The sequence below is a fragment of the Drosophila navojoa genome, chromosome 3 (genome assembly GCF_054131105.1).
Source record: "Drosophila navojoa isolate 15081-1374.11 chromosome 3, UAZ_NAV_1.0, whole genome shotgun sequence".
NCBI classification, from domain to species: Eukaryota; Metazoa; Arthropoda; class Insecta; order Diptera; family Drosophilidae; genus Drosophila; species Drosophila navojoa.
In genome coordinates this window covers 18688727-18714063 of record NC_142891.1, presented here as the reverse complement: position 1 = coordinate 18714063, position 25337 = coordinate 18688727, and the positions used below count along the sequence as shown (strand labels likewise).

At 47.4% G+C, this 25337-nt stretch overlaps 2 protein-coding genes across 30 annotated transcripts in view; one reads left to right on the top strand and one right to left on the bottom strand.

Annotated features, from left to right (window-relative positions):
* Positions 1-1152: 1152 nt before the first annotated feature.
* On the top strand, positions 1153-2997 carry LOC115562599 (lysosomal Pro-X carboxypeptidase). The gene has a single exon (XM_030384405.2). The coding sequence runs from the start codon at positions 1281-1283 to the stop codon at positions 2688-2690; it is 1410 nt and encodes a 469-aa protein (XP_030240265.1). The 5' UTR covers positions 1153-1280; the 3' UTR covers positions 2691-2997.
* A 799-nt stretch (positions 2998-3796) lies between these two features.
* The window catches only part of Msp300 (Muscle-specific protein 300 kDa), a 121567-nt gene continuing 100026 nt past the window's right edge, over positions 3797-25337 (bottom strand). For 12 of the 29 annotated variants that reach the window (XM_089258428.1, XM_089258438.1, XM_089258439.1 and 9 more), the window contains 11 exons: positions 23497-23607; positions 22866-23030; positions 15763-22806; positions 14968-15273; positions 12762-13019; positions 8606-11613; positions 7706-7747; positions 6727-7353; positions 5363-5504; positions 5022-5089; positions 3797-4773 (listed from right to left, as the gene is read on the bottom strand). In XM_089258428.1, the coding sequence (XP_089114554.1) occupies positions 4533-4773; positions 5022-5089; positions 5363-5504; positions 6727-7353; positions 7706-7747; positions 8606-11613; positions 12762-13019; positions 14968-15273; positions 15763-22806; positions 22866-23030; positions 23497-23607 (12012 nt within the window). In that variant the 3' untranslated portion in view covers positions 3797-4532. Of the gene's footprint in view, positions 4774-5021; positions 5090-5362; positions 5505-6726; positions 7354-7705; positions 7748-8206; positions 8507-8605; positions 11614-12761; positions 13020-14967; positions 15274-15762; positions 22807-22865; positions 23031-23496; positions 23608-25337 lie in introns of those variants that run through there. The other 17 variants (XM_089258446.1, XM_089258447.1, XM_089258449.1 and 14 more) reach the window with 8 other exon arrangements.

Here is a 25337-nt window from a genome sequence, read left to right as displayed (position 1 = left end):
CACACACACGCATACAAACAAACACACGCATACACACACACTCACATATACAGGCGATTGCGCTTGGGTTGCGCTGCAGTGTGGCAATATTATGAGAACTTATTTGTGGAATAATTTAATTTCTAGACGTACGATCGTAATGAAACTTTCAGAACGTAATCATGATGTATAAATGTATGTGTATACCGAAGCACAAGTCTCTAGTATTTGACATACGACTTCTACAAAGATGAGGGTGAGGGGGTGAATTTAGGGTGGGGGGTAAATTTTAACAAAAACCGAAATTGTATAAAATACATCTTTATATACATGTTAAATTTGGAGACTCTAGCTTGAAAGATGTAGGAGATATAATTTTTTAAGTGATCTTCGATAAGGTTTTTTATCGATAAAAAAGTGTCGGAATGAGTTATCGTTTTTTAGTGATAAACTCGATATGCGCGCGATATATACGGACATTTAAAAAAAAAGTTGAAGTCTCTAGCTTTTATATCTTCTGAGATCGACGCGTTCATACATACGGACAGACGGACGGGCGGACGGACGCACGGACAGACAGACAGACGGACAGGGCCAAATCGACTCAGCTCGTCGTGCTGATCAAGAATATATATACTTTGTGGGGTCTGCCACGCCTCCTTCTGCCTGTTACATACATATTAACAAAACCATTATACCCTGATTTCCCATTTTCAATGGGTTCAGGGTATAAAAATGTAAGGCCAAATCCCTACGTTATTTATTTATTATTTTTAATTGTTAAGATTCATGAGAATATTTAATCAATAAAATTCTATTGAAATAAATGTAGCTGTCCTATTTTCAAAAATCCGTTATCGTTAACATTAGCGACTCAATCGTCAGCTGTTAAACTCAAATGGTAGCCTTACTTAGCGAATCTTTTGATGCCCTTTTGAAAGCATACAAACAGAGACGAACAAAGTCAATTGCTGCATATAATTTTGACTATTTTATGTTTTTCGACATTATGATTAATCCTGGACCCACGCATTAAGACAATGAAATTTGCTTTATAAACCAAATTTAAAATTTTGTAAGTTAGCCACTTCTGTTAACATTTTGCTTGCTCTCGCCGACTGTTAAACTCGAAAAGAAACTCTGAGCTGCACATTTTTACGCTATGAAACACTGGTTTAAGCTTTAGATAAGGGGGGTCAGAAAAGCCGGCTTGACCGAAGCAGAGCAGAACAAAAGCAGATTACAAAGTTGAACGCGTTTCATTTAATTGAAAACATCTGAGTCATTAGGTGCACATCAAAATGATTGCTGCACTTTGTGGAGTTTTATTAATTTTGGCCTTTGAGCCCGGCACGTTAGCTAACGAGAAATTTCAATACGAAATCAAGCAGTTTTCCGTGCCGCTGGATCACTTCAGTTTCCTGAGCAATGCGAGCTTCAACATACGTTATCTGGCCAACGACTCCTATGTGGACAAAAAAAATCCGCAGCCCCCAATCTTCTTCTACACGGGCAATGAGGGCGACATCGAGTGGTTTGCCCAGAACAGTGGCTTCGTCTGGGAACTGGCGGCCCAGCAGCGGGCGCTGGTTATCTTCGCCGAGCATCGCTACTACGGCAAGTCGCTGCCGTATGGAGCCGACACTTTCAATACCAGTAAGCCGGAGCATTTGGCATACTTCACCGTGGAGCAGACACTGGAGGATTATGCTCAGCTCATTACCTATTTGCGCAATGGAAAACAATTGCCCGTGGTTGCATTTGGTGGCTCGTATGGCGGCATGCTGGCGGCCTGGTTCCGCATGAAGTATCCGCACATTGTGGTTGGCGCACTGGCCGCTTCGGCGCCTATACTGCAATTCTCCGACCTGACGCGCTGTGACCTCTTCAATATGATTACCACCGCGGTGTTCGAAACTGCCTACAATCCCAACTGCACCGTTAACATTGGCAGATCCTGGAAGGTGTTCGAGTCGATGGCGGCCACAGATGCCGGCAAGAAGCAGCTGAGCGATGTCTTCCATGTCTGCGATCCCATCAAAAACGCGGATGATCTGAAAGAGTTTATGGACTACCTGGAGAACGTGTACGGCAACCTGGCCATGGCCAACTATCCGTACAACACCACATTTCTGGCGCCGCTACCCGCGAATCCTGTGCGCCAGCTTTGCTTCTACCTAAAGGATCTGCATCAGAATGATACGGATCTGGTCGCCAGCATGGCCAGCGCCTTGGCTGTCTACACGAACTACACGGGCAGCGTCAAGTGCCTGGACTACAAGGACTCGAATGCTGGCGCCAGCTACGACGCCACGGGCTGGGAGATACAGAGCTGCAATCAGATGGTCATGCCAATGTGCGCCAACAGCAATGACACCATGTTCCGCACAAGCAACTGGGACTTCAAGAAGGTCTCGGAGGACTGCTACAAGCGATTCCACCTCATCCCTAGGCCCTACGACATCGTGTTGCGCTATGGCGGCCGCAATCTGGAGGCGGCTAGCAACATCATCTTCAGCAACGGCCTGCTCGATCCCTGGAGCGGCGGCGGCGTCCTGCAGGCGCCGAACAGCCAAATAACTGTCATCATTATTCCCGAGGGCGCCCACCACTTGGATCTGCGGAAAAGCAATCCACTGGATCCGCCCTCGGTGACAGCTGCACGTCAGTTGGAGGCGAAGGTCATAGCGCAATGGATCACAGATTTCTAAGCACCAGATTTTCACATATTCTTAACGATATTAAAAGAAAAACTATTTTCAACAATTATTTTTAAATATTTCTTTAATATATATATGCATAAAGGTACAGTTGTTCACAAGAAAGGAAATCTTACAATTTACAGAAGCAGCAAAAACACACAAAAAATTTAACATTTTAATCAACTTATAAACAAATATATTGTATATATATCGTATAAACTTAAATAAATATATGCTCTTCTTCAATAACTGCGCTCCGAGGCATTAAATAATAGAAAGAAAATATATAGTATTATTAATAAGGCAAATAGAATAATGTTTATCAAAAAATATTAACAAAAAGTTTGATTCCTTATTTCTTTTTTCTTTTTTTTTTTTAACTGGATGGAGGATAACCTGTTCCATTACTATTTCAACATTTTTCGGTTTTTTTTTTTTTTTTCAACTTTCTTCATACGCAATTTGTCAGTTTTTATTATATATATTTTGTTTAAGAATATTGTTTTTTTTTTTTTTTTAATTTGGTTTAGCACCGGCATAGGACACTTGCTTCGTTTTGCGCCTTTCGCGCACACTTCTCCAGGCCAACAGCAGAGAGGGGCAACAGCTAGTGGACTTGTTTTTCGATTTTCGATCTGTCTATGGTACAAATTTTGGAAATGAGTTTCAGGAATGCTTTGAGGTCTTAGAGAGCCTTGGCTGCGAGATGTTTAGTTGAGGATTCAGCAGCGACACCTGTGGCGGGTGCTAAGAGCTGCAGAGCCGCTGCTCAGGAGCCGTGGGAGAGAGCTTGGCTCCAGGCAGCGTCTATCCCCAGACAGCTTGGGGCCATCTAGTGCCCAGTGTGCGGAGCCAGAGTCAAGACGCAGCCCCAGCGCAGCAGCCACATCCAGAGTTTGGGAGATGAATGCGACAGCTGACTGGAAGCATAGTTCGACTCTTGATCCGCGCACTGGGCAATTTGGTCTATGTGGGTCATGGTTTGTCTTAAAGGCTGTTGTCCACTGGCCGGGCCGGGCGAATATGTTCCACGATATTCGCCCGACCACGCCCACAATGGCTCTGGGACTGTGGAGAGGCGTGCGCTACTCGTTGCATATTTTCGTGTGTGCGTATTTTCTTGTTTTGTTTTTGCTTTCGTTTTCTTAGTTTTTATATACAAAATGTTGGGCATTATAATTTTGGGCATAGGTTTATATAGTATATATATAAATGTTTGCTGTGCAAATATATATGTATAATGTATATATCGTTAATATATGTATTTCTGTTTGTCTCTTGAAAAAGTATTTCGTTATATATCGTTATTTTTCTTATTTTGCTTTCATTTTTGTTTTTTGTTTTTTTATCAAGTGTTTCTTGGTTTATGCTCGTCGAGTAGGGTTCAGTTTACATAGTATATTATACCATTATTTGTTCTGTACATATTTATTTCGGCATGTTTCGACTGTCTAGCTACCAAAAATAATATACATACATTTAGTTTCATTTTGTGGAAAATTACAAAAATTTACATGACTTAACACACCCGATCGGGTTGGATCGGTTGCCTTATATCTTGTACAAGAATTTTGATAACAAACATTTTCGCTTACATACAATACGGTATACAGTGTTTTTCTTTCAATATTACAGCTTTTTTTTTAGATTTTCTTCTTTTTTTTCTCTGGTTTATGTTATTTTTTTTTTATCATTTTTAAAGGCATATTCGTGTTGTTGTGGGGATTGGGACTTGGGTGGGGGTAGTTGGATTGTGTTTTGGTTTTTATCTTAACTGTTCACAGTTGGGGAGGGATGGATGTTTCGACCCTAAATTTATTGCACTAATCCAATTGGGAACGCCATCAGGGCTTACGTTGGCGGCGGGCCATGCGGATAGGATAGCATTGGCTCCAGACTCCGAGCGAAGGTGTTGGAGAACATGCAGGTGTAGTCCTCACCGTGGGGCACCAGTGTTGCCACACCTAAAAGCAGCAGCATGAGCGCCTGTATGGGCAGCGAGGCACGTGCAACGCGCCCGAGGAATCGTGCACCTCGAGCCAGAACCGTGGTATTGATGACATCGCCATCGGCAGCATCGCCATCGCTGCGACTGTGAAAGGCAAATAGATTAGTAAAAATATTGAAATGATCATAGAGCAACTACATATATAGGAAGCATGCTATCTAGGATATACATTATATATATACACATGTATTTTACATATACCAAGTGCCAACTACTGAGAGTATTTGTACTTGTGCAGGTTTTTTGCTCGAACGTAAATCAAGTCGTACGGGAAAAGAAACTAAACTACTTGAAAATTGACAAAATTAAACAAATTTCTATTGAATATTTACTTTGCATTTTCTGTGTTGGGTGCGGCGGCCTGCATAGAAGAGGTTGATAATGTAGTATTATCCAAAAGCTAGAATTGCCATACAAATATAAAGGAAAAAGAAAAATAAAAATTAAATTAAAATAAAATAATAAAATCAGTTTTCGTTTGCATTTTTTTTTTTTTTTTAGAATTTTCAAATCAATTGTTTCACACTTTTCAATTGGAGCCAATTTGTTGTTTGTAAAATATTTCACTTACTTTGGTGCGCTTACAAAAATCAAAATATTTAAACTCATTTTTTTCTTGGGACAAATCGAATTTAAATCGGGATCGGAGTTAGGATAGATCGTTTGCACTTACCTCATTCGACAACATTTGGAGCGGCACGCCCAGGTTGTCGCCCTCGTAGCCGAGGACGGCGCCCAGCTTGACGATGTAGATGCCGGAGAGACGGCGCAGGGACTGCAGCCGCAGTCGGAGATCGGTTAGCCTGGAAAGTGTTCTAGAGTATTTAAAACATATGCTGGCGGCTCTTAAGTGTGTCAGTTTTGATGAAGGGTTAGAATGGGCGGACGAATCAAATTTTGAGTACCAGAAAGTAAAAAACACAAATCAAACACGCAAACAAAAGAAAAATACAGCAAACACAAAAATTTATATAATATAATAAGCAAAACTAATTTGTCCAACTATAATCATAGTAAGTAAACTAGCTAAAAGGGCAGCCATAAAGCTACGTGATTGGGGCGGGGGAGAGACAGTAGGAGGGTGTGTTGTATGAGTGTGGTATGCCAAAAGTAGAGATGTTCCAGGAACATTTTTAGTACAATTTTTTCAGATGTTTGAAGTCGGGTATAAGGTATGTGGCGTGGCATATAAAATAACAATTGTGAACAAAGCCAAGCCTTTGGCATATCAAAAACATATGAACAAATTAACAAAGCCAATCGTGAAAAATTAATCTTAAGAATCTATGCATTTTGAAGTAAATTTTATATTTCTTGATGCATTGAGGAATCAATAAAAAATAACTTTCAAAATGTAGAATGATTGAAATAAAAGTTCGGAACATTTAAAAAAAAATTTTTTTAGCAAACGAGAGCAATATTTAGACCTTTCAAATCCTTTTCTAAGCTTTCATCATTCTCTGCCTTTTTAATTTCAGCTTTCTATAAGATAAGATTTTTATTCTTAAAGTGAATTTTTAAAAATTATCGTTGAAAAATGAATAAAAAATATGAAAATTTTGATAGAATGAAATAAAATTTCTGAATTGATATTCCGAATATTATACTGTACATCTTTGAATTCGAATTCTTGGCTAAATTTCCACATCATTTTTCTACACAATTTCAGCTTTTTATATGCCATATGAGTAAGACAATTTTTAATCATATCAAACACTACATTTTCTAAATTCTACATTAAACTACAGGTAGGAGGGGGAAGGGAAGGGAAGGAGGGTGCTCTACTTTAGATAAGAGTAAAATGTGTACACATAAAAATGAGTAGTATATAAGTAAATATAATAAAATAGGACTACACAAAATAATACTAGAAAATACTACGAAATATATAATGTAATCAATGTCGCCCAACTAGCTCTTTATCAATCGCTGCTTGCCCCGCATCCCCCCTACGCACATCACGATCTCTATTTAGCAGAAACGGCACCCACGCATTCATTTCGTTCCGCCCTCGGCACTGGCGCCCGCTGCACTTACCTCTCGTAGGTGTGCTGTGACTGCTCCTCGGAGCCCTCGACGGCTCGCAGCAGCTGGTCGGCGGCATCCTGTAGGCTGACGACACGCGGCTCACAGCGCTCGAGCTCGGCGCGCAGGTCCTTGAACTTGTTGAACTTGGCCTCGAGCACGCTGCGCTCTTCGGTCAGATCGACCGGCTCCGAGGCCTTGATGTTCTTCTCGGTGCGCTGCAGCCAGTCGACCAGCTCATCGATGGTCTGATGGAACTCGCTGTTGCCCATCAGGGCCGTCTGCAGGAGACCCTGCCATTTGGTGGCATTGATGCACACATTGTTCCAGCGCTCGTTGTCCGCCTCGAGGCGGGAGCGCAGCTGGCGCGCCTTCTCCGTGTCCATGGTGTGGGTGGCCAGGTGGTCGCCCACAACATTCAGCGATGAGATGATCGACTTGTGACTCTCCAGATCCAGCAGGAACTCGCGATGATCCTGCGTCACATCCTCCAGCAGCTCAATGTTCGAGGGCGGGCTCGTCTGCGCTTTCTGCGTGCTCTCGGCGAACAGCAGCCACTGCTCCAGGCGCCACAGATCGTTGTCGATCTGCTGCCAATTGCGCTGCGTGCAGAGCGGACACGTTAGCCGGCCGACCTCACTGTATGGGCGATAGAAGGGGGCGTGATTAGTCGAGCTGAACAGACATGAAGTGGAGCTTATTGAGAGTGTAACCCTGCACCGAGTGTCTATTCAAAGTTGAACCTCAAATAGAGCAGTTTAGCAGATTTCCAGGCAAGCTGCGTTACTGTGCTCCGCCCTGGAGTCTGACAGCCCATGGAGAGAGGGCAATGCCAGCTTTTGTCTGGCGGATGACCACACAGAACACGAAACAGAGGGCGCACAGTGGGAGCTTGCCTGGCAGTAAGTAAGATCTGCGGTTAGTGCACAGGTAGAGGTAGAGTACAGTTAGAGGTAGAGCTAGGTAGAGGCGGAACTCTGTTAACACTTACTGTATGCATGTGTATTTGTAGGCGGCAGGTAGCGGGCACCTGCTGGGCGCAGAGCCATCATGAATGCGCAGGTTCAAGTGAAGCATTTGGTAACATATATATATATGTGTGTGTGTGTGTGACGTAGCAGAGTGTGTTTGTGTGTGTGTAAGTGAGCGAGACATAAAGCAATAAAACACGTTGTTAGCCATATAACCATATAAATATACCCAAACACAATACGCGGGAAAAGAGATAGAAAATATACGAGCAAACTTTAGAAGAGCTCTGGCAAAACTATAGAGAGGACAATACTAGAATTAATGGAACACAGTTGAGTTGAATGAAATCCTACTACGGGGAGTTCTAATTGATTTTTATATCATTATATGCCATTTTGTTTGAACTTGTAGAAAATTATTGTCTATTCCAAAAGTATATTAAATTATATTAAAAATATAAAATTAATTTATATGCCCAATTAGAGATCTGAAATTTAATCAGGCTTAAAAAAAGAGAACATTTCATTCGAGTATGACAAATATAATTTATGATTCTCTTATATACAAAACGTATAAAATTACAATACATTGCATTCAGCTTGATATGGAAATTGAGTAACTGATGGGAAAAACTAATCTTGCTGTGCACTGAGTCCAATTGGAAACTTGCTACGCTTGACTGCCGCGAAGTGGACCCAGGTCAGAAACGGAAATTTAGTTCGAATAGATCCTACTAGGCTAATCCCTGGGGGTTGTAACTTGCTACCTAGAGCCGATAAGAGCTTCGAATAGAATAAAAGCGGATAAAACGGGCAACGATCTACAGAGCGCAGTTTGCAAGTATATAAATTAGTTAAAGGAATTACAACTAGAGCATATACATAGAGCAATATGTTATATAGATCGAGGTGTGGCTTACCTAGCATTTTGATCGTGCTGCTGGCGCGCCTTCCACTGCGATTGCAGGGTATCGAAGCGCAACGCTAGCTCTGACACGACATCCACTTGGGCAGCTTCGTTGTCCGCCTGGCACTCGGTGAGCAGCAGATGGCTGAGATGCTTCACTAGCTCCGTGGACGACTGGGCGTTGCCCAGCAGCTTGGCGATCTTCTGGGGACCCGGCTTGCGCGTCTTGTCTACGATGGTGCGCTGCAGCTCCTCCAGATTGTTCTGGCACTCGGTAATCGCTGTCTGCAGCTCCATCACGTACGCATCCTTGGCCGTAATTGAGGTCTCCCGCTGCAGTTGGGCCTGGCGCAGCTTGCGCTGGGACAGCGTGTTCACCTGGACACTGGCATGCGATTCGTTGACGGGCAATGCAGCCCCAGCGCCAGCCGCAAGCGCAACTCCCTCTTTGGTGGCACGGGCCAGCCAGCTCATCTTCTGCGTGGTCAGCGTCGTCTGCACCGTCTGCCAGAGCGTTGTGTATTCGGCAATCAGTTTGAGCAGGTGCTTCAGCTGCGAGGGCTGCTGCTTGGAGCGCACCTCGGCCTCCTTGCCCAGGGCATTGGCCTGCTCCACCTGCTGCTCGGCCTGCTGCAGTTTGCGCTCCAGTCCTTCCAAGCGTTGGAGCACAGCCTTCGGCTCGCTGCTGCCCGCCAACTGAGGATCCTCAGCGCTGGGCACCTGTTCGAGGGCCTTCTGTATGCCCACTAGGGATTTGGTCAGTTCGAGATGAGCCGTGTTGAAGTCACGCATCAGCTTGGCGTCCTTGTCAATGGCGTCCAGCTGGGCGTGGCAGCGTGGCGTCAGCATGCGCCACTTGCTCAGCATCACCTTGGTGGGCATCGTCAGCTTCTGTATGTTCTCGGGCTCCACGCCGGGACTCATGGTGAGCCGGGCATAGGTTTGCTCCAGCTTGCGCAGATTTATGGACTCGGCGTCCAGTTCCTCCAGCTTGGCGCGCAGCGCCTGCTGTCGCTCCTCCAGCTTCTGCTTGTTCGTGTATTTCTGTTCGCGCTCGAGCACCAGCATTTGTGCCTCCTGCTTGGCCAGCCAATTCTTGTGCTCGGTGGTCAGCTTGATCAGCTCCTGCAGGGCGTTCCATGTGTCCAGGATACGGGTCTTGCGCTGCGCCGACTGGCTGCAGACGTTCTTCCAGCGCTGCTCCAGATTCTGGGCGGACGAGGCCAGGCCCGTGGTGTTCACCTGGGTGCGCCAGCTGTCCGCATCGTTGAGCATCATTTCGACCAGGTTGAGCACCTCGCCCACATTGCTGCTATGGTTCTCGATGGAGCGCTGGATCTTCTCGTGCTCGCTCAGCTTGGCCTTGATCACATTCGGCGTGTAGCTGTCGAAGCTGAGCGGCTTGTCCAGCTGCGACTCCACCTCGAACAGCCAGGTGCGTATCAGCGCAATGCGCTCCTCCAGCCGCAGCAGCGTCTGCTTCAGCTCGCCAATCTTGGTGGCCCGCTGCTTGCACATGAACTTCAGCCGATTCCAGCGATCGATCAGTGCGTCGCTCTGCTGCTGCACCTGTGCGCGCACCTGTTGCGCCTGGGGCGTGGCATCCGCGTAGAGCGTCTGCAGCTCCCGGCTCGTGGAGAGCAGCCATTCGCGCTCCTTGTCGCGCAGCTGCAGCTCGCCGTTGATCTGCTGCTCCAGCTGCTTGGCTGCCTGCTCGGGATTGGCCACGGCGGTCACATCCCCGTCTCGCTCCACACGCTCCTCCAGGCTGCGCAGCCAGTCCGAAATGCGTCCGTAGCGCGCCTGGTAGTTGGATAGCAGCGAGAGCCGCTCCTCGATGGCGTTGATGAGCACGGCGAGCTGATAGTCCAGGTCGGCGTGCTGCTGCGAGAGCAGGAAACTGCGCTGGCGTATGGCCTTCATGTCGTGCGGGCTGATGCACTCCTTCAGCTCCTCCTGGCTAACCGTCAGGCTCTCCAGCAGCGGCGTCTGGGCGCCCAGTTGGACGCGCTGTGCCCTCAGCGCGGCCAGACGCTCCTCGATTTCGGCGGGTGTGGTGGGCAGTGAATCACCTGAGCTGCTGTCCAGCAGCTGCTGCGCCTTGCCGAACTCCGCCTGCAGCTGTTGCACGCGCAGCTCATACGAGTCCGCCAGCTGCTTGATGCGCTTGAGGAAGTTCTGCCAGGTCTCGAGGGCGGCGCGCAGATTGCTGATGCGCTGATTGATGCTCGCCTGCTCCATGCGCATGGCCGTGGCCAGCGCATCGTCGCAGTACTGCACCAGCTGCTGCTGCTGCGCCTTCAGCGCCGCGCTCTGCTGCTCGCCGCGCGCCAGCTGCAGCAGCAGCGCGTCGAGGCGCGCCTTCAGGTGCGGCACTCGCTTCAGGTGGATGTAGCGCAGCTGCAGAGCGTTGCGCTCCGCCTCACGCTGGCGCAGCCAGTCCAGGAGGGCAGCCAGCTGCTGGCGGTACGCATTCCAGCCACTGACCCGGCGCTCCAGCTCGCCATTGCGCTGCATGATGCGCGAGAGCGTCTCATTGTGCAGGTTGGTCAGCGCCTTGTACTGCTCCGACAGCTCCGACTCGAGCGGGGTCTCGGCCAGCACGCTCTGCTGCGAGATCAGCAGATTCTGGTGTATGGCGCAGAGCTGCTGCTGCTCGCGCAGGCTGCTGTAGTCCTCGGGTATGGCGCAGGCCAGGAAGGATTGCACATGCTGCAGGTACTGGCGCCACAGACGCAGCGCCTCCGAGCTGTTCTGGGTGCGGGCCAGGCGCGTGGACAGCCGGTGGTACTCCTGGAAGGTGTCCTGGAATATCTTCTGCCACATGGCCAGCACCTCCAAGATGCTATCGTCGGCCGCCGCCGCCCCAACGGGACTCGCCAGCTCATTGTTGTTCTGCTGGCGCTCGCGCAGCTGACGCAGCTGCTCCTCGGTGCGCGCCAGCGTCTGCAGATGGGCACGCAGCGCGGCCAGCTGCTCCTCGCTTTCCTTGGGCGTCTGTGGCTCGCCACGCGAAATGTCCTATGGAGCACAGAATGAGAGGATTGTTATTAGTGACGGGTTTGCACAGCTGGTATTGAGCCCCCCTCTCCCCCTCCTCCCCACACGTTGGCAACGTTTTGTGCATGGCTAATTGGCCTGACCCTAATATGCACAAGGCGCTCTCCAGTTACAGTTGGCAATGCACGGCTTCACAATGGGCCAACAGCAGGGCGAGCTAAGAATATTTTACATCAGGTATACACGACTGCCAGATATGCTAGAGAAAAAGTCTTGGGTCTATGCAAAAACTAAGGCAACTATTGGAAAGGCATTGTAAAATCAATATTTAAATTGACTTCTAAAGGAAGTTTTCCCTTCTTAAATGATTTGAGATCAAATAAATAAATCAATCATATTTTTTTTTTACTAATCCAACACAAATACGAGACCAGCTCCTGCCACCTCCTGCCTAGCAAAACCAATATGCCTTACTGCAAACTCCATTTACAGGGTATGCGCAACGTTGCAACTCTTTCCGCCAACTGGCAATGACCTCACGCAAGCAAGCCTCACGCGCGCTGTAACGTTGTCTGAGGCGGGGCGGGCTGGGGGCGGCAGCTCGGCGAAGGTGGCAGACAGAAGCGACTCACTCGCGTCTGTTTGGCATGGAAATTTCAAATGGCCGCACAGTGGGGCAAGCGAGCAGCCGAAGAGCTGGCTGCAGAGCGCATTATGAATTCAGACTGACTGACAGCTGACTAGGTTATATATATTTATAGATGGGGCGTGGTCAATAAAAATTAACTATGCTCGCACTACAAACCCAATGGTAAGCCCTATTCACAATCAATAATGACCACTGTCAGAATATATGAACATGTATGTATGTATGTATGCGCGCATGCATATGCATGCATTGACATGGGAAGCGAAAGTTTTTCAACTTTTAACCCACTTAAAATAGCATGTCCTTCGTATTGTATTAGCAACAACAACAAGTGTCCGCCTGCTTTTTGTTGTTGTTGTTGTCACCACTGTGGGAATTTCCGCACGCCACACTCTAACCATATATGCTAATCATCATTAGAGCACTCGCTCTCGCTCTCGCCCTATCAAAATCGATAGCTGCCGCCAGTGGTTGGCCGCTTGGGCCGCATTCATTCACTCAGTTTGTGGCTTGCACTCACCTGCTGCACATTGCTGAAGTAAACCTTGGCCTGTGTCACCTCCCTGTCGAGCTCCTTGCGCTCCTTGTCCTGCGTCTCGGCCACATTCGCCAGCGTCGTTATGGCATCCTTGCACTCGGCCAAGCGCTGACCCAGCGCATCCAGCTCACCTTGCATCAGCGTGGAGGCATCCAGACCCACATCGGCAGCGATTTTGGCCACAATATCGCGCAGCTCCAACAGGCGATCATTCTGTGTGCTTAGATTCTCCTGGCAGACCTGTTAAAAAATAAAGAAATGGGATTAATTTAATATTTAAAGTTTTGTGAGATGCATTAATATTGAAAGTCTATAAACTAGAAAAATTATAACATAGTAAAATGTAAAAAATTAAATTGGCTTGGCTAACTCTTCCATTCATTCAATTTCGTTTTCGTATTCTTAAATCAAGTGAATAGATAATGTAACTTTATGTATTTTCCATATACTCTATTCCTCAATATAAATACCCCATATCTGCTCAAAGGTATATCATTGTTTGCTGTAGCAAATTCAAACAAATACAATAGATATTCCTTTTGTTTTTCTACATATGTAGCACATCCCAATTCTAATTCCGTTTGAATGCAAATGTCATCGATCTATTTATACAGCATGATCAAAGTACTTTTCGCTTAGCCCAGGTCCGGCTACATCTATTTAGTTAGCTGTAGTTGCTTATCAAGCGAGCGTCCCGTCTCGTTCCCATTCTAATTGCATTTCTAATTCTAATTAATGTGTCGGGCAAGAGCACTACGAGCACCGAGTGACTGCTCGCTGCACTTTCAATTTCAGTTTCTGTTTCTGTTTCAATTTCAATTTAGAGAAAAGAGGTCACCCGCAGGGCTCAGCGCCAGCTATTTAAATATATAAAACGAAAACGAGCTGCACACGCATTAAGCAATTTAAAGAGCACGCGTTCGGCCCTATCGCATGCCCTATGATATCATCTGTGAAATATTTTTTGGCTAGGCCTTTGCTTTATCACAGAAAAAAGAACACAACAAAATACTTAGAGCAAACGCCGTGCCGTTGACATTGAAATTCACCAGCCCAGATTTAAGAAAAATATTTTCGTATTTATCTACAGCTTCAGAGTAGCCCAAGGCATGTTCTAACAATCTCGCAAGCAAATACATACGTATGTGTGTATATATTATTATATATTATGCATAGGTATGCCTACGTCTTCCTATAATTTGATGTATTTTTGTTGAACGGGAACAGATAAAGCAGCTATATAAACACAGAGCCTACGCTTTTGGGTTGATAAACTCCGTCATGTGAAGCGACAGTTGGCTTGGCTATGCCTAGGCACAAAAATAATTACAGCGCTTCGTGGTCTGGCTCCTATAATGACCCTAATGATCAATAAACACACATAAATAAGAGAACTATGCGTTAATATTTAAGGCAAACAAAACGAAAATCAAAGCGTAGTCCAAAGACTGAATTATGTTCATCTTCAAATTGACGAAGATTGTATGCTCTGTATACAGAAATTCTAGAATAACTGTGCTGGATTAGATGTGGATAAGATCTATTGGGAAATTTCTTGTAATCTCTTATGTATAAGAGATTATAAGACTCTTATACATAAGAGATTATAAGATTCTTATACATAAGAGATAAGACATAAATCAACTCTATTCTTCCAATAATCTTTCTATGAGAATCAGTATCTAGTAAAATGACAGCTAACCCACTTGAACCGAGCTATACATAAATATACATAAACTGTAGTATTTGCTTTATAAGTCCGTGTAACCCATTGCAAGAGTATAACAACTTTTTGGGCTGCCTCACCACATTTGTCTTTCCGTATTTTTGTGTCAAACAAAATAATTTATGACACAAACAACCAACGTACACTAACTCACACATGTGCATAGCTATCAACACACACACACATACGAGTTAGCTCACTGGCAGCCAATTTCCATGTACTCAGTTACAGGCGATTACAGTGACGCGCCCGAAAATTGATTGGGCCGAGCGTTACGGCTGAAAATCAATGTAATTACGGCCCGGTCCGGTACAAGTGTGTATCGCAATTAAACGTCGTCGCCGTCGTTTCTTTTTACCGCCAAAAAATAAAACACAAAATCGGTAACAGCAAGTAAACTCCACTATTAACACCACCCCAAGCCACCCAGTCGAACATTTGGAACAATTACGCGTCACTTACCTTGGCATGTTGCATGGTTTCCAAGGGTTGCTCCAAGGACTTGACGCTGTCCATTTGCTGTTCAATGCAGCTCTTGACCGCTGCTGAGGCGTTCCGGTACTTGTCCCAGAGCTCAACGGCTCGCTGGTAGCGTGTGCAGAGCTGTTGCAGATTCTCGGTGGTATCATTCCAGGCGACTACCGCATCCTGCACGGATGATTCAATTTGCTCCACTATCTGCACATCACAGCTCTCGATCAGCGGCTTGGCGGCGCCCTTAAGCTCGTCCAGCAGCTGCTCCCGACTATGTAGATCGCCCGCAAGACCCTGAGCGTGCGGATGGTTTGTGGGAGAAGAGCGAAAGCGCCAAACAAAAACAAATATAAATTAATATTTATGAATATGCGCGGAGCAACAATTCACGCGATACGCGCGCGATTCGAAGTTTGAACGTCAACTGCGTGAGAAACGGCGAAACGAAACTCAAAGCAAGTGCAATGCACGAAAGCTTATTTTTCGAAGAGAGCTTTTCAGTATAAGAGCTTTGTGTCCGCTACGCCAGCAGTAGCTTTTGTATTTTTCGAACTGAGTTAAATTTAGCTGCGGAATATTGGAAAGCACGCGACGTACTGAAGGCAGGCAGAAATCGCACGCGATTTTATAGGCAGAAAACGCACGCGACTTTATAGCGATTCGCGACTTACTGATAAGAGCTGGCCGAAAAAGAAAAATTTCCACAGACAGGCAGGTAGCCTGTTCGATTGTTTTCGACTGAGTTCCTCTCAAAATCACTGAATACATAAAGAAACAGCTTACCTCCAATCTCTCGGTGGCCTTGCGTAGGCGCTCGTAGTCAACCTGGCCGTGGACACGTATCAGTTCCATCATGAAGTCCGTCTCCTGGACCGAGCCATGCACCAGCTCCAGCTGGCGCTCGTAGCGCAGCCAAAGCGCCAGACGATTACGCAGTATGGCCATAATGTTGGTGCACTTGCTCTCGAGGAAGGCGTGGTCGTCCTGCAGCTGGGAAATGTCACGCTCCAGCTTCACCGGCGACACGGACATCTTCAGGCGCATGGGCAGCGTGTGGAGCATTTGCCGTATGCGCATTATCTCCTGCCAGCTGCCAACGAGCTCCTCGCCGGCGCCCTGGCAATCGGCGACGGCCTTTTCGATAACGTCGGCGCCTTGGCGCTCGGCGGCCTCACACTCATCGAGGATGACTGAGATCTTGGCCTGATGCTTGCGCTGGTTGCTGATGCCCTCGTGGATGGCCTGCAGCTGATCCCGTAGCACCGATGCGAACTCCAGCTCCTCGGTTATTTGTGTCGTTATCTTGTGCGAGAGCGCGAAGAGTTCGCCCACTTTTTCGGGCTCAGTTGTGGGCTCCTGGAGGCCAATGCGGCCCAGCTCGTTGCCAATGAAGCCAACGCGTGTGCGCAGCACCTGGACACGCTCGATGTACAGGCAGAGCTCCTCCTCGTTCTTGATGACGCCCTTCATGCTGGTCATGGCCAGGTAGATTTCCTGCAGCTCACGTTCCACCAGCTTGAGTTTCTCGTCGGCGGCCATATCCTCCGAGGAAAGGCAGTCCACAATGTTGCGTTGTATTTGCTCGATGGCCTGGGCCACTGCCTGCCAGCGATCCTCCAGCTGCGCATGGAACTGCCGCTGCAACATCTCGTCGGCCAGCGGTATCACTTGCAGGGATTTCTCCAGACTATGACCCGCATCGTTGCGTATGTTGTTGTGCAGCTCGAAGCGCGCCTTGATCTCCCAGAATTGTCTGATATGCGGAATGGGCTGCTCAGTGGGCTGCTTTGGTATCTGGATCTGGCGCAGTTCCTGTTCTGCTTCGCGCACGAACGCCTCCATTTTCTCGGTCTGCTGCTCGTACTGCACCCAGATCTCCTTGAAGACGAGCAGGCGGTGCAAGTAGAGCGCCACCTCCTCACGCAGCTTCAGCAGCACAATCAAGGCATCGTTGGTTTCCTCGACCAGATTGGGCGCCTGCACCAGTAGCTGCATCTTGTTGGCTATGCCCGACAGCTGCGTCATCTTGACATAATGGTGCGAGATGTCGTTGCTCAGGGATTGGTAGAGCGTGGCATATTGATCATAGTCGGCGGATGTAACCGCCGAAAGGTCTGGCACACGCTGTTGGGCCACCTGCAGCCATTGCAGCTCGTCGCGCATGCCCCGCTCCAGCACGGTCCAGCGCGAGGCGGCTTGGACCAGTTTCGAGGAACGCTCCGAGGCACGCTCCAGCAGCTGTGTGGCCTTCTGGTAGAGCTGTTTGTGCAGCTCCGAGTGCTTCTCGCGCGTCTCGCTGTCAATGTTCTCCTCGAGGGACTCGAGCATGGCGCGACAGTGGCTCAAATTGACGAAGAACTTGCGTTGCTTCTGCACCTCGTTGTTCAACTGCTCCAGGGAGCTGGACACAATGGGGCTCTCCATCATCTTATCGGCCAGCACCGTGATATTGGTGAACTTCTTCAGCGTCTGCTCGTACTCCTCGGCCAGCAACTGCAGCTGAAGTAGTCGTTCGCGTTCCGCCTCGATGTTGTTGCCAATATTCTTGCTCTTCTCATAGGTGAGGTAGACATCCTCTGGTATTTTCTTATTGGGGAAATCACGCTGGAAGAGGCGCGCCGTCTGCATCAATTGACTCAACTGCTCTTGGCCAGCCGCATGATTCTGCTCGAGGTCGTCGAGCAGTGCCAGCTTTGTGGACAGCGGATGCTCCTCACTGATTGCCAGCTCGTAACGCTCCTGGAGGAAATCCAGCAATGTGCTGACTTCCCTGTAGAGCAGCTCAAAGTTCTGCCACTTGTCCAGATCCTTGATGTCCTGGGCATGATTCTGCTGTGTCACCTGCTCGACTGCATCGATGTGTTCCTTGAGCGTGTCCACGCACTCAGACAGCTCCGCCTGCGTCGGCTTCTCCGTCCTGGCGAGCTGTCCCTCGAGATGACTGACATTCGCCTTGATTGTGGACAGCTCTTTGTTCAGCTCCTTGTAGTTGTCCAGTTTCTGCTCGGATGGGCCTTCATTGGAGTTTTGACGTATGAGATAGACACGATACTCGATAGTTTCCAGCCAGGTAGATACTTTCTCAATGACTGTGATGACCGTGGTGTGGATAACTGTCTTATCGCCCTTGCGTATCGCCTCATCCAAGTCCTTCAATCCCTCGTTGACCTCTTCCACGCGCTGATAGGTGGGCAGCTGCTTGATCTGCTCGGACAGTGTGGCCAAGTGCAGGACATCGGTAAGCGGCGTCGGCTGCTGTGGCGTCGTCTCCTTCAATTGCTTGATGCGAGTGCCGATCGCCTCCTTGGCCAGCTGTGTTTGTGTGCCCGGATACAGCTGCAATCCCTCGCTCATGATAAGGTCCTGAGAAGCTTGAATGGGAGTGCGATCCACAGTTGTGGTGCCTGTTGCAGCTATCCAGACATTCTGCTCGTTCAGATTATCTGGGCCTGGCGTTATGGGCACCACCAGCTCCTCGGTGGGCGAGGCGACTTCCTCAATGGTTACCGAAGATGTCGGCCCACCGCGTGGCTTGCCGCTCTGCTGCTGCGCGGCAATGCTCACCTTGTTCTGCTCAACAATGTGCACCGGCAAGTCGGGGTATTCATCGTACACCGTGGTCTTTGTGATCTGCAATTGCACGCGCTGCGGTGGCTTCTGCTGATCCGCTTCAGCGGGCTCAAAGTCCGGCACTGGCGGCAGGTGTGGCACCTCTTCAATTTGCTGGTTGGTCGAGAGCACAATGCCAGATTCGCCCAAGAGTTCGGGTGCGATCTCGACGCTTACGCTGATCTGTGAATCCTGCGCTGGAGTTGGCTGTGGCGCGGACTTGCCCTTGCCCTTCTTTTTCCGCTCGGGCTTGGGCAGCTGCATTGTTTGCGTGTATTCGTACAGCGTTGGCTCCACCACAGACGTATCCGAGTCAGCGGGTATGGCCACGGTGGTTCGCACCTCCAGCTCGTAGGGCTCAGATATCGATGTGGCTGTCAAAGAGTTATCATCTAGGGAAATCGGCTGTGGCTCTTCACGCGGCGTGGTCTGCACAAGAACATCGCTGACCTCGACAGGTGCTTCAGGCTGGCGAGCCACGACTTCAGTTGGCTCGGGCGTAATCGTTTGCATATGAGTCTCCTTGGTGACAGTGTCCTCCATGAATGTGGACTGCTCCCTTGTGGGCACCGGCAGGTCAATGGTCATGTCTTTGACCAGTTCCGTAACTAGGGGCTGGATGATGTGGTCACTGCTCGATTCAGCCAGTCGTGGTGAATCTTTTGGAGTGGTTTGCAGCTCCTTTTCGGTGGTGGTTGTCACAATGGTCTGGCTGGAAATTTCCACTGTTGGCCGAGGTTGAGCATTCTCATCGGTCTGCATTTCCGTGCTGAGTGTCTCAATGGGATCGGGCTGCTCGGTGGTGCGTGGTGTTGTCTGTGCTTCGGTTTCGGTGATTTCCACAATCAGGGTCTGCGATTCGCTCTCCTGATTAGCCGGCTGCACATCGAGGCTCGTTTGCACCGCCGTCTCATCCAATTTGGGCATGTGCTGGGGTGAAGTCTGAGATGATTTCATATCCTGTTCGGTGGCAGCTGTCGGGGGCGTGGCTACACGTGGCGTCGTCTGTTGTTCCACATCTTCGAGAGCCGCCAGCTCTACAATTTCTGTGGGTATAACCACGTGTGTAAATGGATCACGCGACTGCTCTGTGGGCGAGGGTATGATCGAGTCTTCCACCACCTTGACACTCTGGTCAATATCCATGCTCGATAAGTCACTCTCTGTGCTGATCTCGACGACTGCTTCGTGACGTAGTTTATCTTCGGACTCCATGCTGGTCGTATCATCATCGCGCAGAGAATGATCGGATGAGAGCGGCACCTGTGATTCCTCCTCTTGTGGCTTCTCCTTTTGTTTCTTCTTCTTGCGGCGCTTCTTCTTCGAGTCAGCCGAATCCTCATCAACATTCTCACTCACAGACTTTTCCTCTGGTTCGTAGCCTGTCTCCTGCACCGATTCCGGCTCAATGTCGGACGATGGAACGGGAACGGGAGCGGAAGTGGGAATGGGCTCTGGTTGCTTTGGTTCAATCGTTTCTTCTGGCTCATCTCTTCTCTTCTTTTTCTTTCGACTTCGCTTCGCCGACGCATCGTCGTCCTGGTCTACAGGTGCTGTGACAGTCTCCACGATGGTCATGGTTACCTTAGCAGGTGTAGCACTGGTTTCCTCATGCTCTGTCGGCGGTGTCATCGCAACCTTGAGCACACCAGCTCCAGTGCTCTCCACAGAAGGCGCCGTTATCTGATAGGTCTTGCGCGGCGAATCCGAGGCGGCTGCCTCGCCCATAATAAAGAGCTGGGTGGCCACATTTATGTCGGTTTGTGGCGTCGCCAGCTCCTTATCGGCAATATCAATGGGAGGCACTTCTATCACAGATTCTTCAGCTTGCACAATTTCTGGCTCAATTTGTGCCACAATTGTTTCTGGCTCCACCTGTTGGGCTATCGGTGTGGCGGGAACTTCAGTTTGGCTTATGGCGGGCAGAGCTTGCGCTTTTTCAGCGGCCAGGAAGGCTTCTATATCAGTTTTGGGTTCAGGCAGCGGCTCTTCCGGTTGCTTGTCAGTCTTTTCTTGTGTTTCCTCTGTTGTCTCGGATTTGATGCTAACAGCGGCTGGGATCGTTGGCTCAAACACATACGATTCCAGTGAGATGGAGTTGCCAGTCTCTGGACTAGTTGGCCAAATGGTTTCGGCAGGCATTGATGTCTCTGGACTGGCGGGAACTGCTGGTGGTGTCACCTCCTCGACATGCTGGGAGAAGTCTATATTTGTGGATACCAAATGGTGCTCCTGTGGCCAAATTTCCTTAATATCTTCCACCACGGGTTGGCTCTCTGATGTTGCTGTTCTTGTTGTGGTGGTGGTGGTGGTTACTTGAGTGGTGGTTGTGGGCTCTTGAGGTACTGTTACTGCAGATTCTGCAACATTAACGGGACTGATAGTTTCAACATTTACGATTTCTTCAATGTCTACTTGAGGTGCTGGCAATTCTACAGGTGCTGCTTTAGTCGTTTCTGTTGTAATTGCAGTTGCAGTTGTTGTTGTTGTTGTTGTTGTTGTAGTTGGTGATGTCTGTTCTTGTGTGGTTGTGGTGGTGGTGTTGGAGATGTTGATAGACTCAATATCAAATACCTGTTGCGGCGGTTCAACTGTCTGTTGGGACAGATCCGTTGCAACTTCTTCGATGACTACGCCCGGCTGCTGCATCATGCTCTGGAACTCCTCCTCGCTCACCACCTTGCCATTCACCGTGCGCACAATGTTCACGCTGACATGCGGCATTGTCTCCTCCTCAGTCACCTCAATCTCTTCGGGCTCCTCAACCACCTCCTCAGTCACGTGCTCCTTGCCGTCGATGACAACCACACGCTTGATTATCTTACGCGTCTTGCGTATGACCTTTCGCGTCACCTGCTGCAAAACTGTGTGTATGCTGCTGCCGCCTAGACGATCATCCATTGCGGACTCGCCGGCCGCTGCACGGAATGGCTGCAAGTTGCCTTGGGCATCGGGACTCAGTAGCTGTTCGTATTTCTCTATGACCGGCTCCGTCTCAAATTCGCTGACAACCACAGCCTCCGGTTGGGAGCCATCCAGCAGCGTGCCGCGCGTTTGCTGCGTTACAACGGTGCGATAGGCACTCTGGTCTGGATCGGCCTCAGTGTCCGTAGTCTGCACATTCTCCAGGTTTATCTGGCCGGTTGACTGCACTTCAATGTTGCCGTCAGCATCGCTAACCGTTTCAATGGAGCTAATCTGCTGCTGCTGCACGATTTGCTGGCGCGTTCGCGTGACTTTCTTCACGACAATGTGCTTGGTGCCATCGGCACCGACAACCACCTCGGTTGTGGTTTCGTCGGGCTCAACAAATGTCGTTTCGAAGGCCTGTGGCACATTCTTCAGGATCAGCTCTGTGGCTCGATCCACATCGCCCTTGGGCTGCTGATGGTAACGCGCCTCGATCTCCACATCCTCCGGCGATTCGGGTATATTCTTGTTGAGCTGTGTGTCAATCTGTATCGTTTCCTGGCCATCCTGCACAGTCTGTGTGACCATTATGTTTTCAGTCGGTGGCCGTTCTTTGATTGTCTGCAGCGCGACTTCTGCAGTTTCAATGGCGGCCAATGGCGGAAGCTCCTGGAAGCTGGTCTGGGCCTCCACATTGCTAGTTTCGATCTGGTGCTGTTGTTGCTCCGGCTGCTGCTGCAGGCTCAGCGATGTTTGTGTCTCCACATAAACACCAGTTGGCTTGATCTCCTCTTCCGGCATGGAGCTGGAGTCGATTGTGTTCTCATTGGACTCGATGGATTCGGGCGCTGCGCTAACACTGACTGGTGCCAGTATTTGTGCATCGGCCAGCACGCGTTGGCGCTGTGACTCATCTCGCTTGGCCTTGCGCAGGTCCACGATGCGCTTCTCAATGGTGAAGATGCGCTTGGTGGCCACGGTGATCTGCTCCCGCAAGATGATTATGATGCTCTGCAGCTGTTCCATCAGTGTGTCGGCCAATGGCGCCACATCGGGGTGTGTCTGCAGCTCACGCGTCTGCTCCACCAAATCCTCCATGGACTGCTGTCGATCCTTCAGAGTGCGCAGCAATTGCTGACTACGCTCCACCTGTGTCTTCAGCACATGCTCGTCGGTGCTGCTGTCCGGGGTGGGCTCGAACGAGGCCAGCTCCGCCGAGACCTCATTGATCCAGCGCTCCAGCTCCAACAAATGCTTCTGATACTCGTCGATCTCCTCCTCGCGCTTCTTTTGGCCATGCATCGCGCTCTGTGAAATTGAATTGTTTACTGATAAGCTCCACCCATGTACAGATAGATAATACTCACGGCTATCATGGAAATGCCTTGTTGTGTACGCCTCAACAGCAGATCGATGCGATCTACTGTCTCGTTTAGCAAACGCTCAGTTCCTGGGTCTGTTGGCAATGTCTTAGCTTGATCCTTGAGCTTTAGGGCTTCCTTCTCATGTACTTCCAGATTCTTTTGGATTAGCTGTGCATCAGGTAAATCAAAGATGCATTAACCAAACGGTTGTCCCAATGTCATCAACAATACGCAAAAAAATATTAAATAAATAAATAAAAACACAATTGGTGTTGTATGTATATATATATATGAACTGAATAACAAATCGAAAGGCATCAAAAGGTTCGACTACTATATAGTATAACCGTTTGGGATTGTAATGATCAAAACTAAAAGTACGCTAATCAGAGAACCTCCAACTGTAACATATATAGCTAAAGATTTGTACGATTGTTTATGGAATGATGCGATTGTGTTATTTAACTTGTGTGACACACGCCAGCATCCATTAATCGATCCGCTTAAATTGCAGCTAATCATTAACTACGAGTATATACAGTGTCAGTATGATTATTGAACTACTAGTTGTTATTGATTCAAAAGAAGAGCGTGCTTGATTGAACAGGCAATCCAAACGCAGCATAACAATTACCTTCAGTCCCTGTTGCATGCCCTCCAAGCTGCTGTGGTTCATGTTTCCAATGCCATCCTCGATGGTTGAGAGCGATTGGAGTAGTTCGTCGAGCTCTTGAGTGATGGTATCCTATATATTCGTATTTATACATATAATTGCATTGTGTCACACGTGTGCAATGTGTGTGTGGGGGGGGGATATTAATAAACATGTTAATTAAAATAAACACGGCATATTTTAGCTTATCGAAATTGTCAATATTTGTTGCCGGCTTCTATACACACTCAACAAGAGCATATTTACATGACAGTGTGTAGTCCTTTTCTTGAATGGATGCAAAGACACGGCCAAATATCTTCTTAAAGGTATAAGTCGTATAGTATAGTTGGCATAGATATATAACTGCATTTAACATAACGCATGCGTTAATGGCAATACAAAAATCTTATGCTAAATATGATGGCCAGCAGAATATGAATGGCGAAAGGGACAGCGGATAGACAAAAGCACCAAATGCGAAAATTCCTGGCAAATGACGAAACTTAACTGAAACTATGCATAAAATATTCTTAATATTTCTTTGAAAAATAATTACAATTTAATGGTAATCAGATCTATCACATGGAAATATACATAGCATACATACATACTCTTATAGATATTTTTTTTAAAAGCAAGTTAAAGAGAACAGCAAAATGAAGATATAGTCGAACATGCACGACTGGCATTATCCTGTACCCAAGAGGTCTGTATATATATAAATATTTATATATTATTTTTTAAATTTGATATAATAGAACAGTTCCATTTCCATATTTCTCTGAAACCCAAAATTAATTTAGCCAAGGAATGAATATATTTCTGTATACGGAATTGTTTTGAAAAATTAAAAAAAAATATCAAGATTTCCATATCATAATTAATTGATTATTTTTATACCACGGATTCAGCTAAAAATTCATATATTCATAGAAATAGTTTGTATTCATATACTAAAATATATTTTTAATATGAATAATTCAATATGAATAATTGAATATTTGTCTATCTGAATTTCATGATTATACGAAATAATAAATAAATAAAACGGACTGATTATAAAATTATTTAAATATAGATACATACTTTATTTCCAGGGTACTTCATATACATATATTCAGACCTTTGGTACACTATTTAAACCCTTTTATGGGTACAGGGTAAATAAAAATTAAATGTAAAAAAAAAAAAATCAATTTCATACTGCTATTCTTGTCTCGTTGCTCTGTAACTTTAAGGTATTCCACACATATTTTTACTGTTCTTCAATATAATCTTGCACTTGCACTCACGAATGTCATATTTTTTCTATTTTGGCAGCTCTTTAAACACAATTTCTTGAGAATTGATGAATTTGATATTTCGTGAAAATTGTGCTCATTTCGCATTGAGCTCGCGATCTAAACTAAAAGAATCAAATGCGAAACACACATTCGCGCTGTCTGAGATATTTTTGAGTAAGTAATACGGGCTGCATTGCATGGATCTCTAATTTATTTATAGCGAAAATGCCGCAAGAACAAAAGGAAAAGGAAAAGGAAAAGAAAAAGGAAAATCGCTTAACATTTGGCGAGGGCTGCAGGGCGGCAGAAGTGAAGGCAATGAACTCATAAGTTAACAATCGTGTGATACATAGCAATGGGCATATTCTGCTAGAAAACCTGTGCATGGGGTGTGCACACTTTTGAGCAGCACTGTGTGCAAGTGCAAATCTGTGCAATTGCGTGCCCGTGTGTGTTTGTGTGTGTGCGAGTGCGAGTGTGTGCGAGAGTGTGTGTGCCTATACGAAAATAAAACTGTGCAAAAAATGTATTTAAAAT

Bases quoted from the DNA above. Each gene is read 5' to 3' on its own strand.
- LOC115562599 (XM_030384405.2), top strand. From the start codon at position 1,281: ATGATTGCTGCACTTTGTGGAGTTTTATTAATTTTGGCCTTTGAGCCC.